Source organism: Nannospalax galili, unplaced genomic scaffold, assembly GCF_000622305.1.
Source record: "Nannospalax galili isolate Female #2095 unplaced genomic scaffold, S.galili_v1.0 scaffold212, whole genome shotgun sequence".
NCBI classification, from domain to species: Eukaryota; Metazoa; Chordata; class Mammalia; order Rodentia; family Spalacidae; genus Nannospalax; species Nannospalax galili.
The window spans coordinates 1,471,898-1,486,940 of NW_008333884.1; the positions used below are offsets into that span (position 1 = coordinate 1,471,898).

Genomic DNA, 15,043 nt, shown 5'->3' on the forward strand with positions numbered 1-15,043 from the left:
TAAGTGTTCTTTGTGCCAATGTACAAGGACACTGTATTTTGTACGGGTGAAGAAATTCTTTGCTGATGACCTGCAATTCTCAAAGATTGTTCTATGTTCTAGAACATACTATGATTCATAATTTTGCTAGGTGGAGCAAAGGTATTACATTTTCAGTCTTTCTTGTCAGCTCTTTCCCACATTTACCTAAAGTATGTGGGAATCAGACTTATCAAGCTGATATAGGCTCCTAAAGCTCTCCTTCATATGGCCTCCTCATTTTCCAAATGTCCACAGGAAGGAAAAGAACTACTCAAGACAGGGCAGCCAAGACTACATCTCCTGATTCCAACTGCATTTGGACATGTACATTTTTACTTTTCCCTTTTCAAACTATCTAAGCCTGTCATTGCCTGAGATGTTTTGTCTTCATAGGATCCAGACTTCTACTAAATCATCTAAGCTTTCAAATTAATCCCCAGTCCTACTTTATCTTTACAGCATCTCATCAGGCCTTCCAGATTCTGCTCTGAGAAATTCTGCAAGAGTTAGAACATCTTAGCTTTTCTCTTCTTTTCTCCTCTATCTCTGACTCTTCTTTCTTTTTGACAGTCTTGCTTTATAGCCCAGGCTGTCCTCAAACTTAGGATATTCCTGCCTCACTTAACTTCCTGAGTGCCAGGATTATAGGCATGCTCTACCATGCCTAGCAAATAGTTTTTTGTTGTTGTTATTGTTTTTGTTTCTTCCAGTGCTGGGATCAATCTCAGAACCTTGCCAGACATGCTGGGCAGGTCTTTACCACTGAACTAATAGCCCCAACCCACACGATACGTTCTTAAGACTACCTTACAAAACCCTGCTGGGGCCCCCAAGAGGACAGAGAAACCTATAACCTCCAATTTCTCTCTCTCTCTCTCTCTCCCTCCCCCCCCGCCCCCCACCTCTTTCTACTGTATTTTGTGACTACAGTATTAGACCAAACAAATTTTGGAGAAGGGTGAGACTGGGGATATAGTTCAGTGGTATAGCACTTGTCTAACCTGTGACAAACCCTAGGTTTAACCCCAAGTACTTCAAAAGAAAAAAAAAAAATAGAGAAAAACATTCTTATTCAAGTTAGAGGTGGAAAGCTGTGGAAACACGAAAGGTGTTTCTTGCCAGCTCTGCTTCTTGTTCAGCTCACCCTGGTTAAACAGAAAAGAGAAGCATAAACTCTTCTGAGGAAAAAACATAAACAGAAAATGGAAAGAGGGCAGTCAATGGTGAATTAGAAGTAAGCTGTGATTTAAAGCTGACATGACATGAGTACATGCTGATTCATAATAAATGCAGGCAGATCTATGCAAATGACTGTGGAAAAAGAGGCAGAGTATACTTGTAAGAGGAACACCATCAGGCCATCCAGCCCTGCCCCCTGCCCTTTGCACATTCCACACTACACAGAGCTGTTGATTTTATGATCTTGTCAATCAGGCTGAGATGAGAGAAATAAGGACATATGCCGAAGCTTCATGATACTAAATTTATTCCACTTAAAGAAGCGTCTTTTATTCTGAGATTATATCCCTCTTTCTTTAGTCCTAAGGCATTTATGAGACACTGAAAATAGATGATAATTTACATCTTTACGTCTTCCCTGGCAGCTTAGAAAACTGATCACACTATAGTGTTCCCTGCTTTTATTTCCATTTTCTGCTACTATGCTGATTTGTAAAACCCATATGTTTGCTAATCTACCTAGAAAAAAAGAAAGTCAAATAGCAAGTGGCTACCAACCTATTTGGAATAAATCTCAATTAATTAACATAGACTTCAAGAAAGGCTTAACAAAAATCTTACTTTTCATTCTGAACAGCCCTCACCATAAAGTTGTTCCATAAGTATATTAAATTAGTCATAACAACTACTGTTCAGTGATTAACGAAACACTTCTTCATAACCTCTGACAATGTGACAGGAGGGGATTTAATAATAGCAATAAATACAGATGGAACATAAATTGAGGCGGTCCCAATGCAAAACTCTTCGTGTGCTAGGCGGCAGCTCAGTTTTCTCATCTGAAATGAACCAAGAAATTAATTCAAATGATGATTGTAGTAATAAGAACAAAATTCAAAACACAACCCATCCTCTCTGGCAGAGTGCCTTTGTTTGTTACCCACTGCCCACTTCCCGTGTGCTGAAGCTCACAGAGGAAGGAGTGTGTAGGATGAGGGCAGTGGCCCTGGCCTTGCTCTAAGAGGATAATCCGACAATGACTCCTCCAGGGCAATCCCTCTCAGTTGCTTCGTGTGGCAAGAGAGTTGCACAAGCTTTGGCCAAACTTGCTCAGAGAGTAGGTGGAAAGCCTGAAGGTGTTCTCAGCTTTAGGCAACATTCCTACTTCTTCCTCTAAAATTGAGGTAGGTTTTCTTCCACCTTCTCTTCTCCTCTGAACCCCTTCACCTTTCAGGGCCTCCCATATCTATCTGGAGGAGACCGCCTGGAATAGATTTAACGATATAAACCACGGTTGCCCATCGCTTATAAGAACAGCCCTGACCCAAAACACTTACAAAGCTGTTTCACTATTTCGAAGGTCTTTCTCCTTGATGCAGAGCTAAAAAGCAAGCACAAGTGCAATGAGTTTGCCTCCTTTTCTAAGGCCCATGGGTGAACATTTCGAATGCATCAGTGTGACTTAGGGACAAGCACTGTGGAACAACCACCTCTGCACAGATTCATTTCTATAGCACATGGACAGTTCTTAATGAAATTTGAGAAGACATCACTCTTCATCAGAATGCTTCCAGGGTTCATGGACAGTTAGCTCTTTCTCTTTTAAAATGAAAAAAAAAAAGAAATTTATTTTTTATTTTATTTTATGGGAGTGGGATGAGATGGGGGAGGTGGTATGTGTGTGCCACAGTGCAGCTGTGGGGGTCATAGGACAACTTGCAGGGAGTTGGTTCTCTCTCTCCCTTGTGGGCTTCAGAGATTGAACTCAGGTCATCAGGATCAGGCTTGGCAGTGACTGTCTTTACCTGCTGAGCCATCTCACCAGCAGAGGTTTCTCTCTCTCTCTCTCTCTCTCTCTCTCTCTCTGGAAAAAAATGCTTTGGATTGAAACAGAGGGTGGGTGGGGTGAGTTTCTTCTTGGGAAACACTGTTGTCCTGAATAACATTCAGTTACGTGCTGCATGGAGAATGCCACATGCTGACTGATGATTTCAGCCTCAGGCATACTGGCTTTCCTTAGAGACTTTCTGCCACATTTGCCCTCATTGGCCCTGAATGACCTGGCCGAGTCCAATGCATGGCATTGACCTCTGTGTATACATATTCTGAATCATAGTAAGCAATGATGTTAACCACTGGACAAGTCAAAGCCCAATCTGCTCTATGGAGCATGTGGTTGTTTTCAAGAGGTAAGCATGCAGACCTCCAAATCCAGAGCAGATGTTCTTCTCTGTATTTATTTATTATACCACAGGCACCATAGCAACTATAAAGGGAAAGTTATTTATTTTGTTTTTTTTTAATAAAATTTCATTATGCAGCTCAGGTTGGACTTAAACTCAGAATTATCCTGTTTCCATCACCCCAGTAATTTGGATGACAGGTGTGCACTACCACATCTGGCAGGAGAAATTTAAAAGGAAGAAAAACCAACTCCCAAACCCCTGCCTGTACCACGGCTTCTTCCATTCAGGCATCGCCCATATGCACTTCTGTTCTTTGTAAAGCTATGCTCATGATGTATGTACAATTTTTATCCCCTTGAGCAACACCATTTTCTTTCTTTCTTTTCTTGTGTGTGTGCCGAGAACAGAACCCAGAGCCTTGTACCTGCCAAAGCATGTACTCTGCCACTGAACTACATCCCCAGATTTTTACTTCAATAGCTCAGAGTTCTTAAGTACCTTCATTATTCTTTTCCTCCTAGTAAGCAGTCCAAAACACAGTGTCAGGAAGACCACAACACATGCAGCAATGATGGGTTCTATCGGTACCCTCAAACCTCTCTCTGTTGGGAATGCAAACACAGGGAAGAAAAGCCAATTTTTAATTTGTGTATTACTAATATGTATGTACCAGGCATGGTGCCTTCTATACTCTGTATAGTAGCACCCTTTTAACTAAATCCTCCCAAAAACTCTAAAAGGTGAGAAATGAGGGGCTTTGAGAAAATAAGTTACTTGTCCAAAACCACAGAATTGGTAAATGGCAACAAAAAAAAATTTAATCCATTTTTTTGTGGAAGAATAATTTAATGTAATATTAACAACTTCCCCAAAGCAAGTAGTCAGACCATTTTGTGCTTTCTTCACCTACAATTTTTAAAAATATTTTATTTATTTTTATTTTATGTATATGAGTATATTGTCTGCATGTATGTGAGTGCACCTGTGTCACGCAATGCCGCGGATGTCAGAAGAGGGCTTCGGATTCCCCTGGAACTGGAGTTAAGGACGGTTCGTAGCCGCCATGTGGGTGCTGGGAATCAAACCCAGGTCCTCTGCAAGAGCAGTCAGTGCTCTTAACCACTGAGCCATCTCTCCAGCCCCCTCACCTACAATTTTTGCCACACAGAAAGCAGAAGCAGGCTGGAACCAAGGCTTTTCCTGTCTTCTCAAAAGCCCCAAGGTTATCGGATGAGGAAAGAAGGGAAGGGAGGCTGGGAGAACAAAAAGATCAATTGGAAAGAGCTCTCTAAGACTAAAGCAGAAAGAGCTATGGACACACAGAGCAGTGGAGACACTTGTTTCCTGTTTTGTATTAGTGCTCCAGGCAGAGGATAGGACATTTTAGAAAATGGCTGCATGGTGTCTCCAATAATTAGCCTTCCCAACTTTAGCAAAGATTCCCATACTTCTCTAAAAGCACAGAGGACAGTTACTTGGATCAGGAAGGGGGCTGCAGCAACAGGACAGCTTGGAAATAAAATCCATTCCCCAATATGCCTCAAGTCTACAGAATAAAGTTTATTTATTTATTTATTTATTTATTTATTTATTTATTTATTTGTGTGTGTGTGTGTGTGTGTGTGTGTGATGCACATGCAACGGCATACATGTGAAGGTCGGAGGATGACTTGCAGGAGTCAGTTCTCTCCTTCCACCCAGGGATAGAGGTCAGGTCATCAGACTTGGTGGTGATCATCTTTATACACTGACTTATCTCATCGGCCCAACCAATTATTTTTCAAACATTTTCTTTCCATTAGTTTTCTAGCTCTTGTTCAGGATAATTTTGGGAAGTAAATGAATGAAACATCCCTTGCTTTGTTTTGCCAGGGCTAGAATCCAGGGCCCAGCACATGCTAAACACAAATCCTACCACTGTGATACACCCTTACCACTAAAGCATCCTTCACTTCTGCCCTCTTTTAACTATTCCTAAAAATTATTCTCATGAAAGTGTGGGAGGAGGTTTGCTTGATGAGTCTTCTTCTAGAAAGTCTTGGCTATAATAACTAGCTCTGGGACATACTGGGTTCTTTACCTTACTGGAGGTCCCTCTCCTTGTACACTAAGGACAGGCATCAGAACAAAAGGGAAGCAAGACCAGATGATTCAGAAAACAAATCAGAATGCAATCAAAGATTGGAGTATTTTTACCAAACTGAAAAAAAATGAAGCCCCATGTGACAGTTTTCATTCCACAAACCAAGCTGAAATAAACCAACTGACCTGTTGACTCACTTTGGATTCCGAGTTCCTGTTGGATGTAACTTTGACATACGTAGCTACCTACATCCTTCCCCTCATCCTGTTTTGATGCTCTTATCTGAAACCAGCCTCTGTGTCCCCTCGCCCAGATCATTAGAGTAAAATAATTCCAACTTGTGGGCTAAATCTTATGCTGGAGAAAAGCTTCATGATGCCACTTCCAGCTCTTTTCTGCCTTCATTTAGCAACTACCTCCACTGAGCATGGAAGTTGGGAAAGCCTCATGGAAGATTTGGCATTGAGCCCAAGTGCCAGCAGAAGAAAGCTTGTGCCACAAAGGCAGCCAGTAACAAAGCAAGAAGAAATAAGAAAAACAAGTTGGCTTGGCAGAACTCCACCCAAAACAAGTTTCTGCCCACCTAAAAGACACTTTGCTGATTGCCACATGAGCTGTGTGATTTTTTTTAAAATTTTTAAAGAGGCCTAGAGCAATTATACTTTCTTCATAATCAAGAAGGATGGTATAGGGGCTGGGGTTCTGTGGTTAAGAAGGATGGTATAATTCCCCCATCTCACACTTAGCTAGGGTGGCAGGCATGAGGCACACCCTACATGCACCTTATGGAAGATGAAAAGCTGAAAGCTTCAAGGTGGTATCCCTTCCACAGCTTCGGACCTTTGGACACAGGTTAGTTGTAGGTTTGGTTCTTGAATCAAGTAGCGCCTAGGCATACTGTCATTGCTCTGCAGAACAAATTACTGAACAACTCAGCAATCACAGTGACAGGCATTTAACCAACAACAAGTCTCCCTCCCCACTACCTGCTCTGTTCATATCCTGGGCTCCCTAGTGTGGAGAGAAAGTAAGATATGCTGCAGTGACATCAGTCCATCCTGGAGGTTGGTTTGTTTCCTGGGGACTGGCAAGAATGGCAATGAGGGGGCACAGGGAGGCAAATGTCAAAGTAAGTAATGTTCTAACATGATGCAGAAGCCTCAGCTTGTTTGGCTGCTCCCTGAGTACTGGCCCAAGACCAGAACGTGTATACAGGAAGGTTGTGCATCCACAGCACCAGCTATCTTACCTTCCTCGTCTTGTCTGAGCAAGAAATCCAAGGACACTCGGGATGTCACTTGTTCCCCATTATCACAGAGGTGGATAAGGAGTGGATGAAGCAGAACTTCAGGGAGAGAGCTTCTTGTTTAATCATCTTTCCCCACTCCCTTTCTGATCAGCTGACAGGTCAGATGTCAAGAGTTAGGAGCAATGATTGCAGAGATTTGTTTTGTCAGAAATCTAATCAATGGTTTATTTCTGTGTGTTTCTGAATTCTCTTCCATTATTGGGTTGTCTTGCATGCCTTTTTGCCAACAAAATTTCTGGAATTCACTCCTCCCTGCCAAAAAAAAGCTCCACCAGAATTGCCTTCTACACTCGGTCCTAGACCTCAAAAGTTTGTATGCATAAATCTTCTGAAAGGATGGACCAGAATTTCTTTTTTCTTTTTTAAAGGAAACACTCTACCTGCAGTGCTGCGGATCAAACTGAAGACCTCACGCATGCAAGGAGGCACCCTACCAACAGAGCTGTAGCTTCAGCCCCTTTTCATAGTCCCACAGCATTGTTCAGGCAGGCCTTGAACTCACTCTCCTCCTGCCTCTGCCTTCTGAGTAACTGGGATTACAGACTTGTGCGAACTAGCCTGGCTCAGATTAGAATTCTAAAAAAAAAAAGCTTTATTTTAGTGGGTGTGGGTGTGTGTGTGTGTGTGTGTGTGTGTGTGTGTGCGCGTGCGTGTGTGCACACACACATGCACAGGAGCCTGCAGGAGCCCGAAGAGGGAGTCAGAAACCATGGACCTGAAGTCACAGGTGGTTGTGAGACACCCAATGTAGGTGCTAGGAAGCAAACTTGGGTCCTCTGGAAGAGCAGCAAGTACTCTTAACCACTGAGCTATCTCTTCAGCCCTTAAGGCTAAAATTCTTGATGAGAAATCTCTTGGATAGGGATAGTTTTCCAAGGAAAATCTTAGCTACAAATCGTAATTATCATCATCATTTGTTGTCATTGAAAATGCTTACTGAGCCTTTATTCTAAGTTATGCCCCATGATGAGTATTACTGAGAGAGAGAGAGAAAGAGAGAAAGAAGAGAGAGAAATGAGAGAGATGAGAGAGATGAGAGACAGCTACCTTTAACAACCAGGTGGAAATCAAGGCTCTCCACTTTCAGCGATGAGCTTGCAGTGCAGCTGTATGTCCCATTGTCAGACTTCTTGACTTTGGTAATTGACAACTGAAAAGATTCACTTGTCTGATGGATTTGGTGACGGTCTTTCTCTAAAACCAGGACGTTATTGTTCTTATACCACATCATTTGAGCTTGGGGATTGGAGTTCACGTTGCAAACCAACCTCACATCATTGTTTTCCTCGACTGTTTGGGTGCTGTTTCCACTTAGAATAGGAGGAACTGCAAGACTCAAGCATTAAATGTTAGTTAGAAAGCAAGCAATAGTTCACCATCAGCAATTCAAGATCTTCTGTCAACATCAGATCGTCATTCACTCCTTTTAAAAACTTTTATGTGTATGAGTGTATTGCCTGCATGTATATAATTGCATCCATGTCATGCAATGCCCTTGGAGGACAGAAGAGGGCGTTGGGTTCCCCTGGAACTGGAGTTACAGATGGTTGTTAGCCTCCATGTGGGTGCTGGGAATCAAACCCAGGCCCTCTGCAAGAGCAGTTAGTGCTCTTAACCACTGAGCCATCTCGCCAGCCCCTCATTCACTCCTTTGACAAAGATTTACTGAGTAGCTACTGGGTGCAGTTGGCTAGGAACTAGGAACATGAAAGTAAATACCAAGCATTCAGGTTCTAACTTTATAGAATCTTTAATGTGGTGAAGAAATACCATGAAACAGCATATGATGAGGAACATCATTTATAATAATGAATCTGTCCAGGTAGACAGTTTGTAACATTACCCAAGAGAATAAACCATGGGTCCTTGATTTTTGAGCATATATAATAAACCGATTTGTGCTAGAGTTGGATAAAACAGGATAATAACACTACAAAGGCAGGTGCTATAGGTAGCCCAAGTTCCATACATATCACCTACTGTGACTTTGAGACAGGTACTTAACTGTTAAGATCTTGGTTTCCTCATCTAAAAAAAAAAAAAAAAAAAAAAAAAAAAAAAAAAAAAAAAAATGAGTTGCTGTGAAGATTGAGACAATCCTGTAGAGAATTTGCTATCATGCTAACTACTATTATGAATGTGGTGGCAGTGGTTTTGACAGCTTATTCACACCCTCTATATTTGCATTCTGTCTAACCACATTTGCCCTAGCCACATATTTGCCAATGCATATTTGCATTTCCCTAGTGATCCTCTGGAAAGAATGTCCACCTTCAGAGGCGTTCCAACTGTGGTAGCTCTGGCCTTCATGGGAGCTTAGTGATCCCTTTTCATCTTGCTTTCCTAGTAACTCCTTCCTTACTCCGTCCACAGTGAGAACAGTCACAGGCCCATGGACAGTCCAGCAATTTTCCCTTTTTATTTATGCCTCGTGTATGTATTGGCAAAGGTTTAAAAGATTAATAAAATGGTTGAAAAGTGGGCTGTAAGGAAAGGAGACAGACCTGGAGAAGGAGGAAAAAGGAGCTTGTGTAATCTGCACACTGAATAATTAGACCCTGAGTAGGTTGTGCTATTAATAACTTTCTCAGGAGAATGACATTTTGTTGCTCTTTGGAATGAGCTTGAATTCTGTATTCATATCCAGCAAGGATGTTATATGGCATTCAGATATAGAGGAAGGTGCAGGGAAGGATGGCATAATTGCCAGTACAACAGATCATTTGTGGACAGATCTTATTGACTATTCCTTTTAACCATTTAGCATTAATGAATGCTTAAGCATGTCTGCTATACAGGAACACTGTCCCTCTAAAAAAAATCAGTACATCTTGGATAAAGCTAAAATTTTCTTTGACTCCAGCCTAGTTACTTCCTGACTTCTTATTGCTATGAATTTAGGGTAAACCTTTCTCAACCTTTTAAAAATATCTTTCTATGGACAGGAGAGATGACTCAGCAGTTAAGAATACTTCCTGGGGCTGGAGAGATGCTCAGTGGTTAAGAGCAGTGACTGCTCTTGCAGAGGAGGACCTGGGTTCAATTCCTAGCACCCACATGGCGGTTAACAACCATCTGTAACCCCAGTTCCAGGGGATCCAACACCCTCTTCTGACCTCCTTCAGCATTGCACAACACAGGTACACTTACATACATGCAGGCAATATACTCACACACATAAAAAATATTTAGGGGCTGGAGAGATGGCTTAGTGGTTAAGAGCACTGACTGCTCTTGCAGAGGACCCAGGTTCGATTCCCAGCACCCATATGGCAGCTATGAACCGTCCTTAACTCCAGTTCCAAGGGAATCCGAAGCCCTCTTCTGACCTCTGTGGCATTGCACGACACAGGTGCACTCACATATATGCAGGCAATACACTCATACACATAAAATGAAAATTATAAATAAAATATTAAAAATAAATAAAAATTTAGCTGGGTATGGTGGTGCACGCCTTTAGTCCCAGTGCTCAAGAAGCAGAAGCGGGTGGATCTCTGTGAGTTCAAGGCCAGCCTGGTCTACATAGCGGGTTCCAGGCCTGCTGGGGCTACAGGGAGACCCTGTCTGAAAAAGACCAAAATAAATAAACAAAATTTAAAAATATATTTTATTTATTATTTTTATTTTATGTGTTTGCATGTATTGCCTGTGTGTAGGTAAGTGTACCCGTGTCATGCAATGCCCAAGGAAGACAGAATAGGCTGTCGGATCCCCTGGAACTGGAGTTACAGGCAGTTGTTAGGTGCCATGTGGGTGCTGGGATTCAAACCCCGGTATTCTGCAAGAACAGTCAGTGTTCTAAACTGCTGAGCCATCTCTCTAGCCCCAATAAATTAAATAAAAATTTTTTTAAAAGAATGCTTCCTACTTTTCCAGATGAAACAAATTCAGATCCCAGCACCCACATGGCTCACAAACAATTCCACCTCCAGATGATTCAATGCCATTTTCTGACCTCCACAGACACACCCACATATGTGGCATGCACACACATAAATAAAAATAGAAACGTATTTTTCTATGTACATATAATATGCCCACTGGAAAAATACCACATACTTTGAGCAACAACATACAGCAGAACCAGTTTCTCCACACGCTTCCTCAAATGGTATACTATCAAGCTTCCATTTAGATGTTTTTGTTTTATTTTTCTTGCAGTTCTAGAGATCAAGCCCTGAATCTTTTATGTTGTTCCACCAATGAGATGCCTGGAAGCCACCCATTGGAAAACTTCACTTTTCGGGATATTTTATGGTGACTGATGGAAAATAATCCTCAATTATCTTTCAAAATAGAAGCACAAAAAAATGACTGGTAATTAAATATATGTGTTAAAATAGTCACAAAAAGAACTATAAACATTTCAAAAGCAAGTAATTGAAATACCACCCAAAATGGCATGGGGTGGGGACTGGGGAGCTGGGGGATTGGGGCTTGGGGGCCAGGGGCCAGGGGACCGGAGGCCGGGGGATGAGAGGGGGGCTGGGGCTGACAAGATGGCTCAGTGGGTAAAGGGACTTGCCACTAATCCTGATGACCTAAATTCAATCCCTAGGATCCATATGGTAGAAGGAAAGAACCAACTCCTTTGGTTGTCCTCTGATTGCCACATACATACACACATACACACACACACACACACACACACACACACACAAATGGATTAATAAATGCAATAAAAATTCAAAATGACAAAAGGTTAGTTTCCCTAATTATATTTTTGTCTTGTTTTGCTGTGTTTTGTTGTTGTTTGTTTTCTCGTTTGTTTGTTTGTTTTGAGGCAGGGTCTCCCTGTAGCCCCAGCTGGCCTAGAACTTGCTATGTAGATCAGGCTGGCTTTGATTTCCCAGAGATCTGCCTGCCTCTGCCTCTCAAGTGTTGGGATTAAAGGCTTGTACCACAGCACCCAGCATTATTGCTGTTTTTGAGACAAGGTCTTGCTATGTAGCCCAGGCTGGCCTGTAACTGGTAATCCTTCTGCCTTAGGCCCCTCTCCAGGGGCCTAAGGAATTATAGGTGTGTACCACCATGCTTTACTACCTGATACAAATTAATGAGGAAAAAGGGGCAAATACCCAGTAGAAACGTGGGTAAAGCATGTGAAAAGGCATTTCACAGAAAAGAAACATGGATGGCCAATATGTGTATGAAAAGGCAACTACCATCATTTTTGTTTAAAAGGTGAAAATAAGCTAGGCACAGTGGCACACACAACTTATAGTCCCAGCACTTGGAAGGCTGAGGCAGAACGATCACTTGAGCCCATACATTTGAAACTAGACTGGGCAACATTGTAAGACGAGAGACACAGAGAGATGAAGGGTGGGGGGCTATTCAAATGGGGCTAGCTTATATCCAGTTCTCACAAGGGGAAGGAAAATAGGCAGGCTGATGTTTCATGTAGGAACATAGATTGGGCCATGTGGCAAAATCAAGATCTAGATTTCAACACTTAATACATTACAGACTAGCAGTTTCTTTTCCCTCCACTCACAAGTGACATTCAGCACCACTGAGATGGACACAGTCTGGTCGCTCTGCAGCCTGCAGGTAAAGTTGACTCCATTGTCCTCTTCAGAGATGGAAGAGACACAGACAGAGCTGATGTTGATTTTGTTTCCAGGTTTCAAATCCACTCTCCCCTTTTCTCTGTACCAGAGAAGTTCTTCATCTCTGGTGTGGTTTTGAACAGCACATTCCAGAGATGCTTGAGTCCCAGGTAAAGTGTCCAGGAAATGGTCCTCAGTTTTACCATTCACCGTTAAAACAGAACCTAAGGATACAGGAAGAAACTATTAAAATATGCAGAGCAAACAATAGAGGTCCATACACAGGGGATAGGATAAATGAATTAGGTTATATTAATGCAGCAAAATATACTCTTGGTAATTAGAATTAATTATGGATCTGTATGATTTTACAGGGAAATAAAGGCACAATGTTTGTCTGGAGATTTTGCTGGTCTCAAACTCGAGATCCTCTTGCCTCAGTTTGTCAAGTACTGGGATTACAGGTGTGAGCTATTGTGCCTACCCCATAAAGTATTATTAGCTAAAATAAGAAAAATATAAAACATTGTGGTTACCAAATTTTCCTGCATATTGAAATCACCTGGAGGTCTTTTAAAAAGTCCTGATGTTAATTTAAGCTCATACCCAGACATCTGACGGATTGGTAGGAGCAGAACCTGACCTTTAGACCTTGTAAAGTTTCCCAAGGTGATTCTAATGCTCAGTGAAATTTGACAAATACCAAAGTAAAAAGCAGAACTGATTTAAAATGTATAGCCAAGAAGAAAAATCTTGAGAAAATATCATATATTTATATTGAGTAGCAGTGGTAAATATAGGGTAAAAAGTGGAGAAATATCAGACTTAATGTTTGTTTTAAGGGGTTAAAAGTAGGAAATCAAGGGAGTCAAAGAGGGAAATAAAAAGGAAAAGGGGCTGCCATAGTGGAAAAGTAATTAAGATCTAACATTAAGCCAAAAGGCAAAATAGAAAGTTCAGCTCTAATAATTATCACATTATATCAATTGAATATGCATATGGGAAAAGCTTGACTTGAAAATACTTCTCTGATTAAATGATAGGAATATGGACAAATTGGGTCTCACATTTCTGATATTTTACTATTGGGAAGTATAGTGAAATTAAAAGATATTTACGTGGCTTTGGTATGTGCAGTAGACGTTTTTATAGGGTACATGATTGGGGTCTATAGCAGATCTTTTTTTTTTTTTTTTTACTCTGATTTTTTAGAAATTCATTGTATAGCAATATACCTTAATTTCAGTTTTTATTTTCCTGGTTTAGAAGCAAGTAAAAGAAAGTTAGAGCCTCAGATACCACTTAACCTCTTTTCAGAAAATATGTTACTATGTCCCATAACACCTTTAATTTGGTTTGTGTGTGGGGGGTGCATACACACAAGGATGTATGCATGTGCAATTGTGCATGTGTGTGCAGAGGCCAGGGAGGACTTGGGTACCTTCCTCTATTGTTTCCACATTATTGCCTTGAGACAAGGTTGCTCACTGAATAGGAAGCTTGCCATTTTAGCTAGACTGGCTGGCTAGCCAGTGAGCTCTCAGGATCTCCCAGTTTTTAACCCCCTAATGCTAAGGTTAGGTGCACAACCATGTCTGTTTTTTTTTTTAATATTTTATTTATTATTTTTATATTATGTGTATGAGTGTATTGCCTGCATGTATGTGAGTGCACCCGTGTTGTGCAATGCTGCGGAGATCAGAAGAGGGCTTCGGATCCCCTGGAACTGGAGTTAAGGATCCCCTAGAAATGGAGTTAAGTTAAACCCAGGTCCTCTGCAAGAGCAATCAGTGCCATCTCTCCAGCCCCCCATGTCCGGTTTTTTTATATGAGTGCTGGAGGTTCAAACTCAGATCCTCTGAAAGAGCAGTATGCACTCTTAACTGCGAAGCCATCCCTCTAGCCCTACATTATTATTTTAATTTTAGTGTTTTTTTTTAATCTAAGAAGTCAAAGAGAATATTCACTTACTTGCTGTCCCCTGTGACAAAAATAAAGCCACTAAGAGAAGTCTGCATGTTTTCAGTGGACCGCTGCTCTTCCACACCATCTTTAATGAATTCAAGTTGGCTCTCCTGGAGGCAAAGAAGGCAACTGGTTCTGTACTTTGTTCTACAATGAGTTTATGAACTTTCTTCCCGTGTATTAGGGATTTAAAATAAAGTCCCAGGTGAGTCATCCCAGCTGTAACGGTGCTACTTCTAGTTTTTAATTAAACAATCTGTTCTGATTAAGTTCAAAGTACTTTTAGTTTTCAGAGGTTTTTTGTTTGTTTGTTTTAGGCAATGAAAGAAAACCACAATGAAATAGGCTGTATGATACAGGGTGGCCATAAAGAAGATGAAACAGGTCTTCCCCAGAAAAGTGGGTAGAATGTCACTTTAACAAAAAGGAAAATGAAACTCCATTCTCAGTGGTCTTACTGAACAAAGTCATTCTTTTTTGAAAGCCTTGCTTGGGTCATTTTTGGAAAGCTGTTCCCTAATCATGGAGAGTTCTTGCGACACTTCCAGATTCAAACAGTGCACACTTAGAAAGGATTCAGTGGAAACATGGCCTCTAGTTTTAAACCATGCTAATATCCTTGTCTTAACATTCCCCCACTTGACCATACATGGACTATGAAGGATGTATAATCAAGACATCCACCTTTCCTTCTCCTATGTGTTTGTTCCTTCATCCCTCTAAGATATTTCTACTTGCATCTGGG

General features: G+C 41.3%; 1 protein-coding gene across 2 annotated transcripts; it reads right to left on the reverse strand.

The window, feature by feature from the left end:
* Positions 1–1,540: 1,540 nt before the first annotated feature.
* Tmigd1 (transmembrane and immunoglobulin domain containing 1) lies at positions 1,541–14,488 on the reverse strand. Of its 2 annotated transcripts, XM_008828737.2 has the most exons (6): positions 14,305–14,488; positions 12,279–12,557; positions 7,826–8,104; positions 3,885–3,988; positions 2,538–2,581; positions 1,541–2,039 (listed from the first exon to the last, which is right to left on the reverse strand). In XM_008828737.2, exons 1-6 carry the CDS (start codon positions 14,381–14,383, stop codon positions 2,036–2,038), a joined length of 789 nt encoding a protein of 262 aa, XP_008826959.1. In that variant the 5' UTR covers positions 14,384–14,488; the 3' UTR covers positions 1,541–2,035. The 2 variants fall into 2 exon arrangements, with proteins under 2 accessions (XP_008826959.1, XP_029417248.1); XM_029561388.1 differs by lacking the exon at positions 3,885–3,988.
* Positions 14,489–15,043: the final 555 nt, after the last annotated feature.